Raw genomic sequence first — 24055 nt, 5'->3', positions numbered from 1 at the left:
CTGATTTGGCAACTGGTGAAGTTATCTCATTATTAATGAGAGCACTAACACATTTGGTTTCTTGTGAGTTTCATAATCCTAAGTGTGCACTATGTAGCTCACTCACATAAGCATATAGTCCTAAGATCAAATCTCTTGTTGATGAATATTGCTTAATTGGTCTTTGGACTTGGGTATATTTGCATCTCTTGTTCTTACACATTAGCATTAAGGATCTAATTGCTCATTATCTAATTGGCATTATGATAACTTGTTGACATAATTTGAGAGGTGCTAATTGTGTTTAAAGAACATTAATCATCTAATTGTTAATCTCTCGAGCAATTGTTATCGTTATCCTTCTTCTGCTTGTATCGTGTAAGTGTTAACAAGAACCTTGGCTAATTGTTGAGTTCCTTTTACTTGACATCATTGCCATTATTGTTTCACGGTTAAAATCTAGTGTGGAAAATAATTTTTCGCATATTGGTGATTTGTTGTTATGAGCATCTTTCTTATTTCTTGAGCAATTATCTCTTGGTTAGATTTGATACATCTGGTGGGCACTAGTAAAATTGAGCACTTTGTCTTGTGTTTAAGATTGTCTTTCATTTGTTGTTAAGTACTCTGTGTCATAAGATTAATTGTAACTAAGTACTTAAAATCATAAACAATCTTAACTCAAGAGCACTCAAGCCATCTTGCATTGCATTCTAGGCCTAGATTTGCATTAATCAACTTACCTCCAAGCATAAGCTTGGTTGATAGAAAGATAGGAACACCCTTCATCCCTTAGCTTGCGAATGTTAAACCCTCTCTAGTGGTTAAAACTTAAAACAATGACCTTATAGTCATCAGAGCCACAAACTCTTGCTTCACCTTGACTTCTCTCTACCACCTACTTTAGAGACTAGCCTCAAAATAGATTAAGATTAAGGAATTTAGTAATTTACTTAGCTAGCCATTTAATTAAAATAAACCAAGATTGTGCATCTCACTTAGATCATAAGGTTTGCAATTCATAGAGGATAGCAAAGCATCAAAGCAGCGATTGTTCATCCAGTCACCTGGTATTTAATTTATCTAAAGCAAGTAGTTGACTCCATAAGTAACTGCTCTCATAGATAATTCAATCTAATCCTTTAACTTGCTAAAATCAACCAAGTGGCTAGGCCATTCAATTGTGTCTCCCAGACTTGTTGGTTGCCAACGAGTTTTGCATTTTCACATTTATTAGGGGCTACCCCCCATAGCCTATTGTTGGGAGACGGCTAGAATGGAGAGGTCGGAGATCAAAGTGACAGCCCTCGACCTGAGTCGTTGTTGCACTGTGCCTGTACAATCTGAGTGACAACAAGTCCCGTTAGCCTTAGTCTCCTAGAAAACTTACATCTCATCTAATCTTCATTTAGGGACCACCCCCCTTAGTTTTAACTAGGAAAGAGCTTTAACGGAGAGAGTTGGGAATAGGTGACAACCCCTTCTCTTAGTTTGCCACCAAGAATCACACCTTGTGGGGTTGAGGATTTTCCGCACACTAACCTAGGTGTGCAAGCAAGGCAGCTAACAGGACCAATAACATTGGAGAACTTATGCTCTCTTTTACATGTTAAAATTTGCTTTCGGCAGGGACTTGAGATCCTTGCAGGTTTTTGATGACTCCCTTCTGGTCATTAACTGGATGACTGAGAAGGTTCAGATTCAAAACATTGGATTTCTTGCTGTGGCTAAACAACTGAAGGAGATTACCAGAGTTTTGATATTAGGTTTTCCCATATCTTCCAAAACCACAATCAGGTCACTGATAAACTTTCGAACTAAGGTCTGGAACTTTTGAAGAGTCAATTTGTTCTCTCAAATTTTATGATGGTGAATGTGCTGTTAGTAAACATCTTACTTCAATGTTTTTTGAGTTGATAGTTATTGATCAAGAATAAAATATGCTAGTCTTTGACCTTTTGATGACAGCTGCAAAGGTCTTTTTTTTGGCTGAGCACTCGTTAGCTCTGCTTTTGGTAGTTCCTAGTTCCCATTCGAAGGGCTTTTTGGACAGTGCTTGGAGCACCTAATGATAGTATTTTCTATTCTGCTTGAATATGAAATACGTTTTTTTTCCTTAGAAAAAAAATGCAAAATGCCTTTATAGGTTTGGGTTTATCAAATTACCCAGACGCATCATCTAGATTTAGACAAATCCAATAAAGAGGTATAGGAATCACTAAAAGAAATTGTTTGGCAGTAAAGCACAGAATGAAAATTTTCCACTGAAACGAGAACTTTTTAGTCTGAGAAATGTCAAATAATGGAAGTACGAAAGGTAACATAAACAATTTGAAGTAACTGTAGTTACAATTCATAGAAGTTGGAGTCAATGTAGAAGATGAAGATGCAAAAGCTATATTTTCGAAGAGTTTGCCATCCTCCAAATACATTAGTTTAATATTTACACTCAGTTAAATATCTACAAATACTTTAGAATATCTTATTGACATAGAAAAAAAGATTATAAAATTGTAGATTGTGTTTTTCTTTCAAAAGTCAGAACAAACAATAAAAGTAACAAAGGAAGGACCAGCAATGAAAGAATATATATTAACAATTTGGGAAGCCAGGTCATGTTGTGTGGAATTGTAGGATTCATGTTGCTAATTTGCTTAATGGGAAGACAAAAAAGGGTGAAATAATTAATTTCACCATCCATGGTACCCATGGTGCTAAGGAGGTAAAAAAGGTGGGTGATGGTGATCAAACTAATCATGATTATTGTTGTAGTTGGTTGTTTAAAAGGTAGTCCCTCGAACACAACCTTCAGGGAGAATTTTAAAAGGGGTTACTCAAGATGGATGGTTGTCTAGCTGACTTCTACCTTCAACATCAACATGAAGGTGATGGAAGCCAAATGGAGCACCAATGATTGGTCCTAGCCCTTGAAGGAGAAGAGCTGCAGATTGTTTTTGAAAATAAATACTGTAGACATAACATGTATTCAGTTCATCTATCTAGAGAAGCATCATGCCTAGTCAACCAGATGCCTCAATCACTGGATGAGGACCCATATGTCGTCTTCAAATATGATATTACAATAGTCCAAAGCATTTTGTTATTGCCGTTCAAAGGCCTCCTTTGCAAAAGTTGTTTCATCCTTTGTATCAAGGAAAGGAACAGAATAATAACATGAAAATAATGTTAATGTAATACAGGTCGCCAGGTGACCCAACTTAGTAGTACTAGTGCTATTGCATTATGTTAGCAGCTAATAAAGGTCATTATGACCTAACACGTTAATACTAGGAGTGGGTTAATGGTTTAATAGATGAACTACCAAAGCATATGAATAAAAGGAAGTCTAACATAATGTATGAATGAGCCCAAATTATAATAAAGTTATTTCATGGGATTTCAAGTCCATGTCTTTCAAGCTTTTTAAACAATCTCTATCTCACATGAGATGAATCCAATTATAATAAAGTTATTTTCATAGGATTTCAAGTACATGTCTTTCAAGATTTTCGAACAATCTCTATTAACATACACTAGGAAACTATCTCATAAAGACCTGATTAAATATAAATATAAATCTATCCATTATGTGAACAAAGCCAACCATGTATATTCTTCAAACAAAGCTAGGACTGCCCATGAGTGCTTTCTTTCACCGAGGAGATAACTCAGTCACACTAAAAGATCCATGTAAAACATCTTGGAGAAGAATTTATCTAATAAATCTCCCTGTCAGGAAATATTTTCTCCTCATGCTTTCACCCTTTAAAAAGCACATGCATGTAAAATAATTGAAAGCATCAACGCTTAGCAAAGCAATTATCAATTTTAAATGGTTAACTCTTGACATTTTACATAAAAAACTAAATCATAAAATCACAAAGAAATTTGGTGCCTTTAAATTGTTTTAATAGAATATCATCCATTTCATCTCCATCTAACATCTAACTGAATGCTTTGCTATATATTTTCAAAAAGAAAGAGAAGATTTATTTGCGACCAACTAGTGGATTCAAGAATTAGGATGTACTTATCAGCATACGAATTTCAAGAATTGATACAAGTAGTTTGAGAGTAGAAACATCCCAGTGCCCTCATAAGGCTAGAAGAAAATGAACAAGAACAGATAAAAATTAAACCTGGTGCAAAAAAGCTGAGCATTCGATTTGCATGGTACCTGCAGACAGAAGCCACTATCGGTTACTCCTACAGATATTAATAGATTGTTCACATACACATTCAACAAACAGGAAAAAATCCTATGGAGAAAACAAAATTCATGCCATTCCAAAACAAGAACTGTAGAAATAGGATTGTAAAAATGGGTCTACCTCCATCTCTGTCATGGTCCTAATCGACACAAAATGACAATCTATTAAAGTTGAACATTTCTCTGGAAGTCCATGTTTTAGTTTGTCAAGCATGTCAATATGGGTAAAAAAACAGATAAGAATAGAGAAATATCTATATAGGTGGAGCTCTATGTAAAAGAGAAGGAGCAGATAGCAGAAAATATGAATTAGGTTTCATCTCATCAGATATCGAGTCGAACCAATAATATGAAAACTGTAGGAATAATATTGTTTGAGCAGAACGGATTGAATTCATCATCCAAATTTTCCATAAAACTAATCAGAATAAATTATAAAAGGTATCACTGAACATAATACTTAGGTTAACATTTTGCAAGCATTACAGGCATTCTATCCCAACAAAATTATTGTGTGTTTCTTGGTAAAATATACCACCTACTGGTACAATCCAAGACATTCTTGTTTGTTGCGCATACTGATCACTGAAAATCCAACCAGAAAATGTCTCTGACCAGATATGACAACCAACTATAAGCATATGAGAAGTTTTAAAGCAAGGGAAAGGCATTGCAAGATGATTTAGTGAAGTGTCATTGAACACAAAATGGTGGAAAATGCCCTGCTAGAAGTGACAAGAACTCTATACTTTTAGTAAGCGATATATATCTGATAAAATAATACATATTTGTAGGAATTCAGGTTATGTTTCAGCATATCCAAGTGTGATCACTATGTTGGATGCATCCTAATTTTTGTCAAAGTACAAACTGAAGAATTTTAGAAATCTCATAAACAACAAATGTATTTTAGGGCCTTGATCTAGAACAATGAAGATATTGAGGAACAAGCAGGATGAAGATCTCCCACCAGCCAAAACTTCACAGTATCTTCCCTAGCAGCCTTTGGAAAAGAGCCTAGGTGGCATCCATGTTTGCTGCACAACCATCATTCTGTGTTGAATGCATAAGTAAATCCAAGCATGCAAGATTTGCTATTATTGAGGTTTAACAGGCTCCTATGACCCTCCATGGATTGTCTTTCATTTCTGTTTGAATTTTGATGGTGAAGTTTCATGCTGGTGCTAAGTTGCTAACATCAAATTGTGAAGTTCTATGTTTCTATTTGCAACCCCACCTATGTTGTAACCTAATTATGATTTCCCCACATTAATGATGTTTAACTCAAACAGGGAAAAGATGGGTGAAAACTTGAGATGAATCCTATTATTTTCTTTGCTAATTGTTTTTGTACCTAAACTAAAATCAAAGTTAACCAGGAGCTTGGGACATCAGGGAACATACCCCGACAATTTCATGGATACCTTCACCGACGATATCAACAAATGTAGTATGGGTGGAGTATGTCCCCTGTTACTAGGGATACCTTGGCATCCAGACATCATCCACTTTCATGCCCTCACCAAGGCTATCAACAAATGCACTATGGGTGGACTATGTCCCCCACTTAATACAGATACCTTGGCATCCCAAAATCATCCACTTTTTTGAAAATTTTCAATTAAAATAAAAGAACAACTAACTGAAGCACCTAACCCTGTTATAACCATCCTAGCCCACTAACTGCACTTGAAATCAATTTTAATCTTTTCAATTAAAAACACCTATTGTCGAGTCCTAGTAGCACAACCGGTTGAGAAAGGGGTTCATTAGTAAGGCAGCCTGTGTTCAAACCTCACTGGGCTGCTAAGCACATGCGCTGGGAGGAGACATCTAACTTACAAAAAAAATATTAGTATTCTGTTAAAACACTCCTTGATGTGAAGTCACCGGTTCAATTCCCTGCCTGCCCTGATTGGGGTGATATATTGGACATGATGAAATTGTAGTCCTGCCAAGCTTACAAAAAAAACACCTATCACCTGCAAACTGTCAAATAGTGAATCTGCATCAGAAGACTCTTTTTCCAGCAAAGAGAACTGTATTTGAGCAAGGAGACCTGATTTCCAGCTTTGAAGAGCTTGGAAGAGGAGTTTTCATCATTTTCAAATCTAAGCTTGGGACAGCTCTTACATGCCGTGTCCCTATCACAACATTACATGTATACAGCATATCAGGTGATCTTTCCATTGGGTCCTATAAATCCATGGGCTTTTTTTTTCTTTTTCTTTGAAAATACATCCTATATTAACATAGAGATATTTAAAAAAGAGAAGGTGAAAGTGGAAAGGTATATATAATGATAAATATATCCTCTTCCTTAGAGGCTACTAGAGCGGAAATAAAATCAAAATACAATAGAGAATCCAGTTCCCTGGCATCTTTACTGGACAGTTTTGCCCCCTCGTATGGTATAAGGAGATTGTGATCACATATGTGCAACTAGTACCAGCGCCACTCTTCTAATGATGTTCAAGTTCACATTTGATGTGAGCACTCCTGCTTAGTCACTCAAAGCACAGATTGATGACATAATTCACAGACTTCTATTATGTGATGGTTTAATTTCACAGTGGACTTGCCTAGTGGACTTCATGATGGTATATCAGCCTGTCACTAGAGATCCTGGACACATTTCAGCGCATACTTGCATATGTATATGGTAAAATATGATTTCATACACATGATTATGGTACTTCACCTCATTACTTCAATTTCTTTACCACAATTGCATCTAGGGGTTCTTGCTTAGATGTGGTGATATTGCTTCTTATATGGGCCATGAACAGTGTTACACAAAACACCCCTCCTGCCCCCGGATCTAAACCGGGATCCGTGTCTCGTATAGATTCGTGAGGGATCCGCCATCGGATCCGTGCTTTGGAAATCTGGAACTGCGGATCGGGTTGGAAAACACGGTTCTTGGAATTTCGGAACCGTGCCGGCCCAATCCATAGTTCTAGATTTCCGAACCACGGATCCGCGGTGGATCGAGCACGGATCTCGATCGTATCTGATGCCTGACGGGCGGTTCCACGCAGCCGACCCAAATAACTCTTTTTTTTTATTTTTTGTCTAACTTGAGTTTGGGGTGGGTTTTGGTTGAGTTAGGGAAATGATAGATGGGGATAAAGTGCATTTCCCCCTCTCATTTCCTCACTCTTGTATTTTTGGAGAGCTTGGGGAAGAGGGGAGAAGAGATCTTTGAGAAGAGAGGCTTGAGGAGAGCTTGGAGGAGTGGAGGAGGAGCTAATAGTAGTGAAGGAGGAGTAAAGAAGGGCTTCCATCTACAAGAGCTAAAAAGGTAAGTGCAAACCCCAAACTTCCTCATTTTTTTGTCATTGTTGTTTGTATTTTTTCTCCTCCCTCTCCTACTCTTTCCCATTCTTTCTTCTTGCTCATTTCATTGCAAGTTGTCCATCTATATCCATAGTCCAAAATGGTGTTCTTTTGGCTTCTATGTATCATTCCACTTTTGGTTTTCATGATGTCAGGGGGGAGTAGGAATAGAAGTGAAGAAGAACAAGAAGATAGTGGTCCCCATATGAGTGACCCAATGCATGATGAGGAGGAAGGGGATGAAGAGAAAACTGAAATGCTAGAGGAGAAAGTTGCATTGACACCCTTGTGGAATTATGTGACCAAACTTGAAGGAGGAAAAGGTGGTGGAAGCTACAAGTTTTTGTGCCCTCATGGTTGTCATGGAGGAAAACCATATAGTGGTTCATATACCTGTGTGAGGAGGCATCTTTATGGGGTGTTGGATAGTGATGACAAAAAGGGTGTCGTGGGGATAGCAATTTGCCCAAAGGTTTCAGCTGAACAAAGAAGAAAATACATCCAAATAGAGGAGGTTGCACAACAGAAAAACAAGAAACAAAAAACTCATTCTGAATCAAGTGCAACCTCTAGATTTGGTAGCTCATCTCCTCATGGTACTTCTGCAACCTCTGGAAGTAGAACAATAGGGGATTTCCTTAATGTTGTTGGGAGGGATGATGTGGATGGAAAGATAGTCCAATTTCTTTGTGCTTGCAGTGTACCATTCAATGTGCTTCGCTCTCCCTATTGGCATGATATGGTTAAGGCCATCAATGAAGCCCCAAAAGGATACAAGAGCCCCAACTATGAGAAAGATAGAACAGTGTTATTAGAAAGAGAAAAAGCAAAGGTTCAAAGAGCTTTGACATGTTTTACAAATGAGTGGGTGGATTATGGTGTATCCATTGTATCGGATGGGTGGACAAATGTTAGAAACCAACATTTGATAAATGTTCTTGGTGTTTCTGTTAGTGGTGCAGTGTTTATTACATGTCATGACTCCTCCATCAATGCAACTTCCCAAAACATTGCAGATCTCCTATTGCAATCAATCAAATATGTTGGTCCTAATAATGTGGCTCAAGTGATCACTAGTAATGCAGCAAATTGTAAGGTCGCAGGAAAAATTATTGGGTGTATTCATCCACACATCTTTTGGTTCAAGTGCTTGGTGCACACATTGAACCTTTTGATGCATGATTGCGAAGCATAAAAAATGTGGATGGATTAATGAGCTTTACAAGAGAGGGAAGCAACTCATTAAATTTATCACAGGGTATACAAGGGTAAACTACTTTTATGGCACTTACTCCAAGTTGTTGTTGCTTAAACTTGCAAAAACAAGATTTGCAAGTTATTACCTCACCTTTAGGCGTCTAGTGAAGGTGAGACAAGCTTTAACTAATATGGTGACCTCTAAATCATGGGAGGAAATTAACACTGATAGAGATGGTGCTAATGTAGCCACGGACACTATTCTTAACAGTTACTTTTGGTCACAGGTTAAATATGTTTTGCAATTCACCAAACCAATTTATTACATGATCAAGTTTGCAGATTCAGATCGGCCAATAACTGGAGAGGTGTATGAGCAAATGGATAGCATGTTGGGGCAGATTAAAGACATTGTTGAGCCTAAAGATATCACCTTGTACAATTATATTCATGTAGAGGTCGAAAAACGATGGGATATGCTAAACGTTCCATTGCATGCCTTAGCATATGTTCTGACACCTAAATACTATCATCCATCATGGCTTTTAACACTAGCACCTGGGGGAGGAAGCAGGAAAAAACCACACCTAGATCCAAAGGTTCTATCTAGTTATATGAAAGCATTGGATAGATTAGTCCCTGATGAGGAGGAGGTCGCCATGCTAAAGAAACATTTGAGGAACTATACGCTTAGCACTAGTCCATTCGGGAGCATGCATGCAATTAGAGATCGAGAGAATTTTTCTTCTCTTGAGTGGTGGAACATGCATGGAGGTGCTACTCCACTTCTACAAACTTTGGCATTGCGGGTGCTATCACAGGTGGTAAACACTTCTTCTGCAGAGAGGTGTTGGAGCTCTTATTCTTTCATCCACAGTGTTAAAAGGAACAAGTTAAATTTAGACCAGGCAGAGAGCTTGGTTTATGTTCACTACAACTTGTGATTGTTGTCCCATTACTGTGATGATGCAAAGACTAATAAAGACCTTACGGTTTAGGACAGAAATCCAGAGAAGCCCAATTTGGAGGATGGAGTGTTGCGATTAGAGCAATTGGAAGATGCTCTTATCTAGGATGATGATGATCGAGTTGAGATGCCACCCCCATCCAGTCCCTTGGTTCCCAGGTTCCATGCTTCAACACCAACAGCAAGGGCTTCATCTTCATCAGTTCCACTACTAGTGCCACAAATTCCAGAGCCACCATCTTCTTCATTGCCACCACGTGGAGGCTCACGTCCTAGTTGTGGTGGAAAGAGAGATTAGTAGGTATATCCAAAGTTTACTACTTTTGTCATAGATTAGACTTGTAGCCTTGTTGTGAATTTGAACTTTTTTGTCTTACACTTCCTAGTTCAATGTGTACTTGAGTCTTGGTGGTGGCTAAGTGGCCTATTTTGTAAAGATTAGTATTTGAATTTTGGACATGACTGATCACTTGCTAGATAAGTTACTTGAATGTTTGATGATTTTATCTTCTAAATGTTTTATGTTTTATGATATGCTTAAAAATTTGATGTATGTTTGTAATTGCTAGAATCTAGATGGTTGATGCTCAAATAATTAATCATTGATGTACAATGGAATTTCGGATGCCATATCTATGTTGATTTATGTAAAAATATGCATTTTTTCATGTCTTCTACAACTAATTTGGTATTTGGGATGTTTTTTAATGTAAATGCAATAAAATAAAACAAAAAATATATATATATATATATATATATATATACATATAGTAGACGCTTCCAAGATGCTTTGCCTCCTAGATTTTTGGGAAATGACGCTTCCGTGTCCCTGCTTCGTGCAACGTTGGCCATGATCATGGTAAACATTAGGTGTAAGCTAATAATGTATTGTAACACTCTAAATTCTTGTTCTTTGCTTCATTGTACCATGGTAGGACATAATTTTTCTTTAGATAAGTGTTGTCATCTCCTAAGTCAAGTTGCACTACTAGTTGCCTCAGTGGGTTTAGCAGGTTCATATCCCATAACCATCTTATCCACCTTTTCATCTTCCACATTCACTTCCATACACATTCATCATAATCATACTCATGATTGACTTATCATATGTCATAGTACCAGTGTTGCACATATCGCAATAATATCGGAACTATCGCAATATTATCACCAAACTACCCCTAGCCAATATTATTGCCATAACTTATCACGATAATTTCCCTGTTTTGAATTTATCGCTATAATTTCGAAATTATCGCCCTATCTCTACCAATTTCAACTTATTACCATCTTTTTCTTTTAATCCTAATTTTTTAAAAATGAGTAAGGGGATTGCACTGTGACGATACTTTGCCTATTTCCATCAAGCAAACAAGGGGAAATCTATTGTTTTCATTTCCCAAGATTCATCTCATGAGATACATACCCTAGTAGTTAATGGTAATATTAAATTCTTAAAGTAAAGGTGACAGTTTTCTTTATCTTTCATTTTCATCCTTTTACTTAAATTTTTAATATTACCATTCATTGACTCTTGATGTTTGAGAGTGGTTCCAACTTCATTGGATTTCATATAGAGAAAGTAGAATTTTAGATCCCACCCAAAATCCAGCAGACTTAACAGTTTTTACGATTTCAAGATTGGCGGGATTGCAACATTTCTACTGGATTTTGTGATGTACGAGGGTATGAAACTAACATTTAATCAAGATCACCAAGTCCTCTATGTACCTTGATGTTGGTGGCATTGATTGTTGAGCTCTTCCTTCATGACCTTAGTAAAAATGTACACTTCACTCAAGAAAAATCATTGATTAGGATGTTAAGCTTTTTCTATCTTATTTTAATGCTTAGTGGGTGATCTTGATGAGTAGGATCCCAATATATGCAATGATTTTGATGTTATGTAGTTATTTGTTGTAGCATGATTTTCTTTGGATTTCAGAGGCCATTTAGAGCCTCTCAGTCTCTCTTGATCTATTTTTATTTAGAGATGGATTGCACCCGGTGATATTTTCATTTTATGCAACCTTGCTATACACATGAGAAATTTTGCATATTTATGTATAATAATTTGGATTCATATGGATGCACATGAATTATATGTTCTTTTCAAAATTTGAATATTTTATGTATTTTTGGTTGACCAATCTTTTGGTCCAGTTTTGATAACATTGTTGAGGATGATGTGACCATTTTCCATCAAGCAAACAAGGGGAAATTCATTGTTTTCATTGCCATGATTCATCTCATGAGATACATTTATTTTTGTTTTGATATGATTTTGTATCATTCTATTAGATCTTATGACTTAGGACAAATATCATATTTCAATATCAATATTTGATGTATCACTTGACATCTTATACATCTTATATATTGATTTTATTTTCATATTTATGTAGCAATGTGTTTGTTTGATGTTGATATTGTTTTATAAGTTAAAAATTTGAAAAAAAAAATTATTATTTTTGTATTTTTTTAAGTTTCCCAATAATTTCTAATATTTTCCTCGATATTGCTGATAATTTAAATTTTGGACCCCCAGCGATAATATAAATTATGTCATACAACAAGGTCCAAAGCAAAGCAAAGAAGATTCAATGTATGAAAGCCTAAGGTCAAAATAGATAAGAAAAAAAAATGCTAAAGGATTATGCAGCCAAAGAAAAAAGTCAAAACTATAAAGCTCAAGCTATGGCATCTCACCTAAAAGCCCATCTCCTCCTGGTCCCATTATTAAAATGCATATCTAAAGAAAGAAACCCAACAAATAAAGAAAAAGACAAAGAAAGAGGAGTCGAAAACAAACGAAGCACAATGAATGATAACTCAAAGCTAAGCACTCCCTCCAAAAATGCACTCGTGGAATAAAATGAAGACTCCCAACTCTTGAAAGCTAGTACAAGAAGACCAATACATCAATAATGTGGCTTTGAAGGTCAACTCATGAAGTTCCCCTTTCCACTAACACCATATTCCATCACATCACATACTCCTAACTTACTGTCCTAAGAAATGCTTCTTGGTCTTGTTAGTTGTCATATGTAATAGAGGCTAATGTTGTCCCCACCATGGTTAAACTTAGAAAATTACAAAAATTAAATGAGTTATTGAGAAGTTAGAAGATGTCATTCAATGTGCATGTAGGCATCTTGCATTGACCCATAGTGTGCATGTAAAGCAAGATAAATTTATGACTTGTACTTGAGTTTAAAGTAAAGAAAGCTAAAGATAGGATAGTTAACTAAAGTAAAGTCACTTATCTTCAGTTAAATTGACGAGCTAATTTTGGTCGTCAATCTTAACTTAGGAAAGTTATAAATTGAGCCTATGTGTTGAGGCTAAGACACAACAACAACACAATCTTGAGAGCAGCATCTCGGTGAACGTGTGCTAGGTCCAAGAGAGTGCAGAGAGGCTAGTGATCAGTTTTGTAATCTATATTTTCTCTATTGGGCCATTATCCCAAGACGGGAGCCCAAGTAATTTTTGTGATGAATTTATTAATGAAGAACTGATTTGTTGGGCAGAAATTTGTTTATGTCTATGTGATTCAGATCGAGTAATTTTGCTTCTGGTAAATATTTTTGGTTAGGAACTTTATTGTGTATTTGTTCAGTTAATAATTGATGGGAATCGAATATCGGGTGTTGGGTTCGGGAAATTCTAACATGGAATTAGAGCTCCAACTCTGAATTGGTCTCGGAATTACAGGTGTCGAGTTTGTATCAGATCACTAGAGCCAGGTTGGCTAGGATCATATGAACGAGAACCTTTTCTTTTGGGCTGAGAGAAATTTTTTTTCAGGCGAATTTTTTTGAGATTAGAGATGGCTTGGCAACAATGGGGGAAACTATTGATAGTGAAGAGTTGGTCAGATCAACCTTGGGTGGCTTTACTCCAGAAAGGAATGTCATTGTTGATGGGATCGTCGCACTAGAAAATCTGCCTAGTTGGGATAGATTGTGGGATGATTTTGTACAAGAAGAAACAAGGAGATGTTCCAAAACTGCAGGCCAACATGATGGGGGGGATGATAAAGAGAATTTTGCTCTTACTGCAAAGGGCAAGAGTAAAGTAAAGGGAAGTGAGGGATCTGCTTCCGCGAAGGAAATTATCAAAGTGAAGTGTTTTGCGTGCCACAAAACAAGTCACTATGCGAGCTAGTGCCCATACAAGAAGGAGGAGGAGGAGGAGGATAAGGTGGCTACATCAGCATCAACTGAGATTGATGACTTTACGGAAAAATTTGAAAAAGAATTTTCTCTAATGGCATGTGTTTCTAACAGTAGTACTATTGTGTATGAGGACAATGGGTTATGGCTAGTGGACAGTACATCAAATCATGTGACAGGAATACGCTCAGTGTTCCGTAGTATTTTAGAGACACGCTCAGACAGTGGTGTGTTTAATAGGACTAGTACCATGCATGCAGTGAAGGGGGTTGGATGTGTCAGATTCCATCTAGAATCAGGAGGATTCTAGAGGTGACAGGGATGTTATTTATTCCAGGATTGATGGTACACGTACTCTCAATATCATCTTTGAGGGATGTTGGACATAGAGTTTTATTTTGGGATGGATAGGTGCTTCTATATTCAGAGGAAGCAAGCTTGGATGTTCAAAGGGAGCAGCTACAACAACGGATAAAATGGTGTTGTTGGAGACAGATCCAGGTGGAGGAGGTTCTTCCAGAAGTACCTCCCTTGCTAAGAGGGAGTGTTGAGTTTTGTAGCTCGGAAGTTACTTCTAGTCTTGTGTCTTGACTAGAAGGACCTTGATTTGCCTCTTTAGGAACTTGCATACGACATGCAAAGTGTGCAAGTGAGTTGCACGCGTGTGAATGTGTTGCATGTGACATGAACAAGATGTGGATGTAAAGCAAGCTAAATTTATGACTTGTGCTTGAGTTAAAGTAAAGAAAGCTAAAGATAGGATAGTTAACTAGAGTAAAGTCACTTATCTTTAGTTAACTTGACAAGCTAATTTTGGTCATTAACCTTAACTTAGGAAAGTTTTATGATTAATTTATTAATGAAGAATTGATTTGTTGGGCAAAAATATGTTTATGTATATGTGATTTAGATCGAGTAATTTTGCTTCCGCTAAATATTTTTGTTAGGAACTTTGACATGTATTCGTTCTATTAATAATTACTAGGAATTGAATATCGAGTGTTGGGTTTGGGAAATTCTAACATGGTATTAGAGCCCCAACTCTGAATCAATCTCGGAATTATAAGTGTCGGGTTTGTATCGAATCGCCAAAGCTAGGTTGGTTGGGATCAATTGTGAGGTACATTAACCATTTTTGCATGTAGGTGCTTTCATTTAATGTTTAAGGCATTCTAGGATGTATCACGGGTTAATTTTGGATTATATATTGGTTTGGTTATATACTTGTTCCCTTATTTCACCTTGGGGTTCTCATTTGCCCCTAATCCAATGTGACATTCCTTAGAGACTTTCTTTCATTGTCTAAGAGGGGCACAAATAGGAGGCACTGATTATGGTAACATTCCACGATATCCATTGTTAACACTTGCCATCATTCCCCTTATTCCATTATTCCATCTTTTCATTGGTTGTTGTTAGTCGCTCGCACTAGTTCCTTGTATACCTCATCCTATGAGAAAAAGGGGTTGGAAATACTTGAGATTGATGCAGCGTAGGCCAAATATCAAAATGCAAAAGAGTGACAACAGATGTAAAGCAATCAAAAGTTGAGTATAGCTTAAACTATACCTCCTCTTATATAGCCACTAGTTGTTGAGTTTTGTAGCTCGAAAGGTACTTCTAGTCTTGTGTCTTGACTAGAAGGACCTTGATTTGCCTCTTTAGGAACTTGCATGTGACATGCAAAGTGTGCAAGTGAGTTGCATGCATGTGACATGCATGAGATGTGCATGTAAAGAAAGATAAATTTATGACTTGTATTTGAGTTAAAGTAAAGAAAGCTAAAGATAGAATAGTTAAATAAAGCAAAGTCAATTATCTTCAGTGAACTTGACAAGCTAATTTTGGCCATCAATCTTAGCTTAGCAAAGTTAAAAACTGAGCCTAGGTGTTGAGGCTAAGACACAACAGCAGCACAAGCTTAAGAGCGGCATCTCAGTGAACGTGTGTTGGGTCCGGGGGAGTGCAGAGAGGTTGGTGATCAGTGTTGTAACCTGTATTTTCTCAGTTGGGCCATTATCCCAAGACGGGAGCCCAAGTAAGTTCTATTGATTAATTTATTAATAAAGAACTGATTTGTTGAGCAGAATATGTTTATGTGTATGTGATTCAGATCGAGTAATTTTTCTTTCGCTAAATATTGTTGGTTAGAAACTCAACCGTGTATTCATTTAGTTAATTATTGTTGGGAACCGAATACTATGTGTTGGGTTCAAGAAATTCTAACACCATGAGAGATCCATGCATATCACAGCTACCAAAGTCAAAGGAACTCTAAAAGAATATCCTGACCCCAATGAAGCGATACACTACCCATCATTAAAGGGGGATTATATCATTATTATTACATGATAATACAATGAAGCTTGTTAAACAACCCAAGTCAAAGAAAGAAAAAGGCAAATATAGGGGCCTGGAAAAACAATTTCAAGGGAAGGTAATTCAAGCAGCTAAGTGCTCCCTCTATAAAGACACCTGTATTATATCTTACATGACCTAGTAAGTAAACCCTAGACCATAACACACATCACTTGTACAATTCATTTAAAAGGATCAACCTAAGAATTGTTCCTCCACTTAGGGTTGGAGGCACCGAATAGGGTCACTTAATAACCCTCCCATACCTATGGTAACATGTATACAATCATAAGCTAGTAAAACATTTGAAGATGATAATTGTGTGAAGTACTTTAATGAATTTGATATTAAATATGGTGCACATTGATGCTCTTATGGTTCTTCTACCATGAAGTTGATCTCACTTGATTCCTTGAGTATGTACTAGATGGTTCTTCTAGGTGTAGCCAAGATCCCTTGGGGGGTGATATGATGCTTCTCCAGCACGTCAAAGATGATGTCCAACCACATCTAATGATGGCACAAAGCAATGTGACAGAGGACATTGGGTACCTTTTCAAGGTTGTTAACCTTGAGGTTGACTTGGCATAGATGATGAGACTCTCCTTTAGCCTCGAGACCTTGGACATTGATGATCTAGGCTCGTACGTTGCTTGGAGACCAAGTGTACCCAGGAGATGACATGAGGTCCCCAAGATGGCATTGTACTTTCTTGATGGATGTTGCTCTTCTCTTGATGATGATCACTTGGGACCCTTTTGGGTGAGATTGTGCTTTGGACAGGATTTTGCTCTGGACAGGATTGTGCACCTTCTACTATGATGATGTCATACCCTAGCTTGATGGCATCATCCATGTGCTACATATGATGATGATATGGGCTTTTGGAGGGTGATGTTAGGCTTGAGAGGGCTATTTTGGTGATGAAACATGACTTATGGAATGCCATACATCCCTTGGGCTATTCATTGCACCTTTTCATGGAGAGACATGGCTTTTCGATAAAGGATGTCACCTTTGGGATCTTTTCTACTCAAATGTGGGCTAAATGAGGCTTATTTTCATGTTATTTCATTATTTGGGCTATCTTTGGGGGTCAGCTTGATGACCTATCCACCTTGTATCATGGATAACTTGTTTTTAGGGGATCTTAGAGAAAATTAGAGGTAAATCGACTTGCCTACTCTCATATATATAGGGAGTGGATTTGGCTCTTGGATTCATTGTCACGCTTTTGCAAAGTGTGTCACTTGGATTTAGTGTTTATCATAAATACAACCCCATTTTTGCAAAGTTGCATTTTAATGGTTCAAAAGCAATACAAGAATGTATTTTGGACTCTCTACACTACGCATGCATTGAAGGACATTGGAAATTTCTATTAAATAGCAAAGTTGATTGAAGATGCGAGAAAGATCCAAATGCTCATATGCAACCATCACCACTTGGAGGCACTTCATCAATAATTTATAAAGGACTTTCTCAAACCTAAAATACACATTTCAGATCATTTTTCGTCCACTTTTGTCATCTTTATGAATTTATGGGAACATCATGTCCCATTGTAGTTAGTGACAGCTAGATTTCATGGAGTCTATCTGAATTACATGCTATGGGGGAGATAATACAAATAATCTTTGATAATCATTTTTGGGTTGATGTCAAATTCATTGTGTCGAAATTTCACTCAATTTGGAGTTCACGAATTTCACCTCTTAACTAGAGGTTTCCCACATCTTAACCTTGTGAATTTTCAGTCTTAGTGTTGTTATGAACTATAAAAAAATAGCAACAAGACTGGACTATATTTCAACTCTTAACAACACAAATCATCTAGGCAATTCAAGACAAAAGATACCAAAGTGTTTCAATGAGTTTCATCCCTCTAGGGCGATCTTATCCTCCATAAACCGGATCTGGAAACACTTATGACTGTTGTAAGTCTGCCCTTATATTCTTCAATTACAATCTTAAATCATTTAACAATTCACCCTTAATTTATGTCAAACCAACAAGACTTATGGAGCTGAAAATTACAAACCATGAATAATATAGATGGCTGAAAATTAAATCTACAATTACACAAGTAATGGACAGCTAAGATGTTCATTAATATGCATCAAGATGAAGTTTGTGTACACCCCATAGCCCTATCACAAGGCTAGTACAATCCACTAGCTCTCAAAAACCCTAGCTAGAGAAAACCAAGAAAACCCTAGCTTACACCAAGGAGATCCAACAAGCATGCACTCCAAGGCAAGACATCTCCTCTTCTTCTTCTCTTCACCAAGTACAACCTAGGGTTGCATCTCAAAAGCCTAATCTCCAAGGGATCAAACCCTAAGCCTACTCTTTAAGATACTCCAAGAAGCTCAGGAAACCCTAGAGACTCCATGAGAAAGCAAGAGAGATCAAGTACAAATAAGATACAAGAGAAAGACAATAAGCATTGAATCTTATTGATCACATCTTCTTCACTTGAATGAGCAAGAATGAATGAGTAATGCATAAATGATCATCTCCAAAATATAGCTCACAAGAAAAAACGCAACTATCTCGAAAAAACGAGCTCCAATAAAAATGTCCTTAACTTGTATAACTTCTAGGGTTTCCTCATGGGACCTGACGAATCACTCCAAGAGGATAAATAGAAGAGTGTGGTGAAGATGAATGAAAGGAATCTCTCTTTCCTCTACATATATGAGAGGTAAGGGAGGCCAACAAAACATATGTGGGCCTTAGCCCTTGCAAAAACCCACACTAACACACATGGAAAACTAGACTCCAGCTGTACACTTGTCAAGCTCCAAGGTGATGTTGTCGATGTTGTCCACAAGCAAGGCTCCAAATATTAGGATGCTCCATGAGGTGTGTCCAATGCTCCACTTACAGCTTCCAAAGACTCCAACAATCCTCCCAAGCCTTATACTCCACAAGGTTCACTCCCCTTGCATGAACCCTGTCACGACCCAAGCATCCTCGAGCTAATTCAAGACTCCACACAAGCATCCAAGCTACCTTGTGCTATCTATGGCTCAATGCCCTCCTCTAGGATGCAAAACATTCCTCCTCCTAAGTAGGGCATTCTCCAAGAAAACAACAATTTCCATGTGGCCATCATGTAGAATGTCAATGAAGCTATTGGGGGATCTCCAATGCCCTGGGGAAGAATATCATGCAAGTAACCACATAATAAACCATCTCCCATGTGCAATCCATCACAAACAATCCAAGGGCTAATCATACACCATGTACCCTGAATCTCATAAAGCAACCCCCAAACATTGTACCGGCACTTTCAAAGTAACCCCAAAAGCTTACACATGTTGATTTCAATGAAACCATTTGTGATATAATCCAATGAACAAGTTAAAATAGCCCATGTTTGGGCAAAATTCACTTAAAAAATGATTCATTGTGTGAAAGAATCAAAGGCACAACAAAGAGGAGGGATCCTTCTTTATATGAAGAAATAGCATGGTAGATAGAACTAATTAAGCATGACTCTCCATTTGCCTTGTTAAGCCTTAAATCCTAAATCGCATGACATCGAAAGGACTAGGACGAGGCATCCTTCTACTAATAAAGAGGTGATGAAATGATTCTTCATTGTGGTGAATAATATCTATGGCATAGGAGACGGACCAGCCACTTTCAAGGTCTAATTTGCACAATTTTCACGTGAATGAGGTCTGTTTGAAACACTAGAAGCTGTATAGGATAGGCCCTAAACAAAGGACCTAATAGATTGGTGATCTTTGTATGGAAATGATGCGCGTAAATTATGTTCACTTTCCCAATTGCACTCATGGTAGCTAGTTCCTCTTCTTGTGAGAGGAATTGGATCACTTTTGTGTTGTCCTTAAAGAGGAACCAAAATTGGTCAAAGAAAACAAAGAATCTAATATACATAGTACATACATACCATCCTTCGACCACTATGTTGCAGAGATCTCGGCACAAGGAACATCCTTCTAAGAAATGGGACCAATTCAATGACGATATCATTTACGTTGAAGAGATAGAGCTAAATGACCTTACCGATCTCATCCCATTACGAATGAGCGTCAGCCATAGCTGGAGAGCGATGAGTTCTTGGAGAATATGTTAACAAAGGACTTAAATGATGCAAAGAGTTAACCCAGACCAGATGAAGTAGATATTGAGATGGAGACCTGATTTTGGCTTTAAGAGTTGGAATGTTTAATCTTCAAAGTTCTGTAACTCAGAGAATATATTTGTGATAAATTATAGTCCAGATTGCTATTGGACATACTTATCTTCAATTATTGCGGGATACTACAATATAGGTAATTGTTCACTGTTCATCGTTTTATGATTTTAAAATCTAAAAATTTAAAATTTCAATTTGTGTTTGTATTTTTTTTAACAGTTAATTCATCGTCCGTGTAACATACCTAAATCCCCACGTCTCCCCGTATCTAGGTACATATCTAGACTTTAAAAATGGCTTATCCATACCCACGTCTCCTGGGAACTATGCTTTGGGTCTTGATCAAACTTAACTCGGTTTCATTAAGGGGCAGAATCAAACAAAGTGCACTTGGACTGGGATGGTTGCTAATACTTAAAGGAAATATGTGATGCATTTGAGCAGGGTAATACACCAGTTTAGATTTATTTAATTTTAGATTTATTATGTTCCAATAAGCCTCAATGCTAATACTTAAAGGAAATATGTGATGCATTTGAGGCGGGTAATACACCAGTTTAGATTCATTTAATTTTAGATCTATTATGTTCCAATAAGCATCAATAATTTCAAAGATGTAAAAAAAATTCAAATTATTAATCTAAAATTATTAAATCCGATAATATTAATATTATAAAATATGAATATTAAGATTAAATTTAATAATATTAATATTAATATTAATATCAGATTTAATGATGTTTTTATATAGTATGATAATAAAATTATATCAAATAGATATTTTCAAATATTACAATTTTGATTTGGAAATATTTATGTATTTAAAGATTTTAATATAACTATATGATATGGTTTTTCCTTTTAAAGATTTATTTTGCAAATATTTAATTGAAATAAATATTAAAAAATTTATTTTGCAAATATTTAATTAAAATAAATATTAAAAGATTTTGGAGTATGATTTATTATTTTTTGTATTGAATTGTATTATAATTTTTTTTATCTATATAATTTTTTCCATTTTTGTTTTGAGCAGACATTAATTTTTTTCTTATTATTATTTTATTTTATTAGAGACGCAACATACTTACACATCCTCATACAACAAACAGAATACACTTCTTTCAACAACAACAAAAAAAAATTGTAGTTTTATCTATCTTTTTATCAGTACATATAATTCTATTTATCTGTATATATAATTCTATATAGATAGAAATATATAATTTTCTCAGTCTATATATATAATTCTTTATCTATTAAATATATATGTAAATCCCCTTATCTTGATGAAGTCAGTGTCAATGATTATTCTGAAATATCATTAAAAAAACAAACAAACAAAAACTAGCCTCATTTTAACTAAATGCATCCTATTATAGTCTACCCTGCCTGCCATAACACAGTGGCCATTGATAAAGGGATTAATGAAGCTGTGACCCTGACAGTAAAACAATATGAATCTGTAACCCTAACCATTAAGGAATCTAAATTAACCGGTTTGTAAGTATAATTGATTTCAATGAAATGAAAGTCGCAAAAGAAATAAGATTTCAAAAGAATAACTTATAAATTACCAGGGAATGTAATTAGCTTCGATGGCGCCATCGTTCTTGACGACCTTGTCCGGGACCCTCTTGTTCAAATCCCTCAAGATCTCAGCCAATGGGCGCGTGATGCACGACGAGGCAGGCGGGATGTCCAACGGAACCACGTAATTTGAATTGGGCACCGCCTTCTTTGATGAGCTGCTGCTCTCCACCGAAGCAGAGATCGTCAGCGCTCCCATCCTTCTTGAAGATGACGGGATCGGGTTTCGAACCCGCCATCTCAAGGACTGGGCAGCTGGGAGATTGGCCGTTCTGGGTGGAGAAATCAACGACTGGGGAGCAGTGGACATGCGAATTGTAATGGCGGATGCTGCCTCCATCGAAATATCTAACGCAACGCAAAGTAGCGAGAGGGAGACGAGAAATGGCTGAGGCAGATGAAGTCTGAAATTTGTTGTTGGGGTGCTTGCTTTTTATTTGTTTCAGTCAAATCTGTTGAAGTCTACTCCCACCTAACACTCGTGTTTGTGAGTCCTGCGTATGTGGCAAGTCACCTTGTCCTACTTGCCTCTGGTGTTAGGACAATGCCCTTCGCATTATGGATCAGCGCGACTAAATCGGAGGGGAGGATTTTTCTATCGTGGTTATGGTCTGTCTTTCGGGTTTGTGTCGTAAAGTCCCGAAACTCGATTTTTCTATCGTGGTTATGTCTTACATCTAATTTGAGCATTTTTCCCATGTGATTTTGAAGATAATAGTGACATACAGTGATTTTTAAATTAAGTGTTGAATAATGTATGTTAATAGTGGTTTATTGAGTTGGTGGAAGTTAGGTTTATGAAAGTCTTTCGGCCTTTCTAAGGCTGCATTTTTGTATGGGTTTAGTTTTACATTATTCTTTTCATGGTAGTTGGGGGCCGTATTTTTTAGTAGAATAGATACTCATTATTTATGGCTTTTATTATGGGGAACTAGTAATTTCCCTTATTACGAGGAACTAGTAACTTCCCTCATATATCTAAGCTATTTATAAATAAATTAAAATTAGTAGAATAGATATTTATTAATTATGGCTTTATTATAATTGTTATTTTTTTACATGGGGAACTAGTAACTTCTCTCATATATATGCAAGTCATTTATATCAAAAAATCATGGTTTAGGCGAGGACCAAAATGTGAGACCGTGGCTTTATTAGAATTGTTTCTTCTTTTTAGATGAGAACTAGTAACCTCCCCCATACTAGTAACCTCCCCCATATATATGCAAGCCACCTATATCAAAACTGGAGGCTTGAACCCGAGTGGATGGGATGGCAAACCACCATCTCAACCAATTAAGCTAAGAACCATTGACATATTAGAATTGTTATTATACTCACCCATACAAGCAATTAAGTGTAGTAACTACAAAATATACATCACCATTTACACAACCAAATAAGTATATTTCTCTATCATTTTTCTCTGAATTTATCCTTACTATAATCTAACGAACTTTCAAATTATTTGTTTTTATTTAAGTCGTTCACTTATGGTTTTTAATATTAAATTTGTTTTATTTTAATGATTAAATATAAATTTCAACTATGCATTTACGTATTTCAAAACCACTTTATTTGTTCATCATTGAGGAATTCTCCCGAACTTGAGTTTTATACACATGCATAATACAATGTAAATGTAGAACTGGTCTTGCTTCATGGGCCACCTCACATGTTATAGTGTAGACATTTCACGTGGAGCAAATCCATAGCCACATATGGATGTTATATTGTTGATACATAATTATTGTATACTCATCAACAACAAGAGCCCAATATTATTAACTAGCATTTGCACCAAGAGGTGTAAAGACACGTCGATAGTGTTTTAGGGTTTTTTACCCTTCGAATATATATACAATAACATTTTAAATAGAAGGGTTTCTAATGTCTCACTAGAGGTTGGGGATCAATTGGTCGAATGGGCTTGGACATCAGCTGGTCAAACGAGCTCAAAGGTTGGGTATCTCTTCAAAAGTCCATTGTGCTAAGGGAGCAACTATGTTAGTGTCAATATTGAGATACAATGGAAAACAACCATAATATATCAATTAAGAAAATCA

At 36.5% G+C, this 24055-nt stretch overlaps 1 protein-coding gene across 1 annotated transcript in view; it reads right to left on the bottom strand.

The window, feature by feature from the left end:
• LOC149201223 (DNA repair RAD52-like protein 2, chloroplastic) overlaps positions 1-22610 on the bottom strand; it is a 91003-nt gene extending 68393 nt beyond the window's left edge. Inside the window, exons 1-2 of the mRNA XM_089402891.1 lie at positions 21977-22610; positions 4119-4156 (exon numbers count right to left, since the gene is read on the bottom strand). Of these exons, the coding sequence (XP_089259017.1) occupies positions 4119-4156; positions 21977-22329 (391 nt within the window). The 5' untranslated portion in view covers positions 22330-22610. The remainder of the gene's footprint in view (positions 1-4118; positions 4157-21976) is intronic.
• Between the last annotated feature and the right edge of the window lie 1445 nt (positions 22611-24055).

This window comes from Pinus tabuliformis, chromosome 2_1, assembly GCF_031772625.1.
Source record: "Pinus tabuliformis cultivar Carrire ecotype Pingquan chromosome 2_1, CPIR1, whole genome shotgun sequence".
Classification (NCBI taxonomy): Eukaryota; Viridiplantae; Streptophyta; class Pinopsida; order Pinales; family Pinaceae; genus Pinus; species Pinus tabuliformis.
The sequence above is the reverse complement of the archived record's forward strand: the minus strand, read 5'-3'. Positions and strand labels throughout refer to the sequence as shown.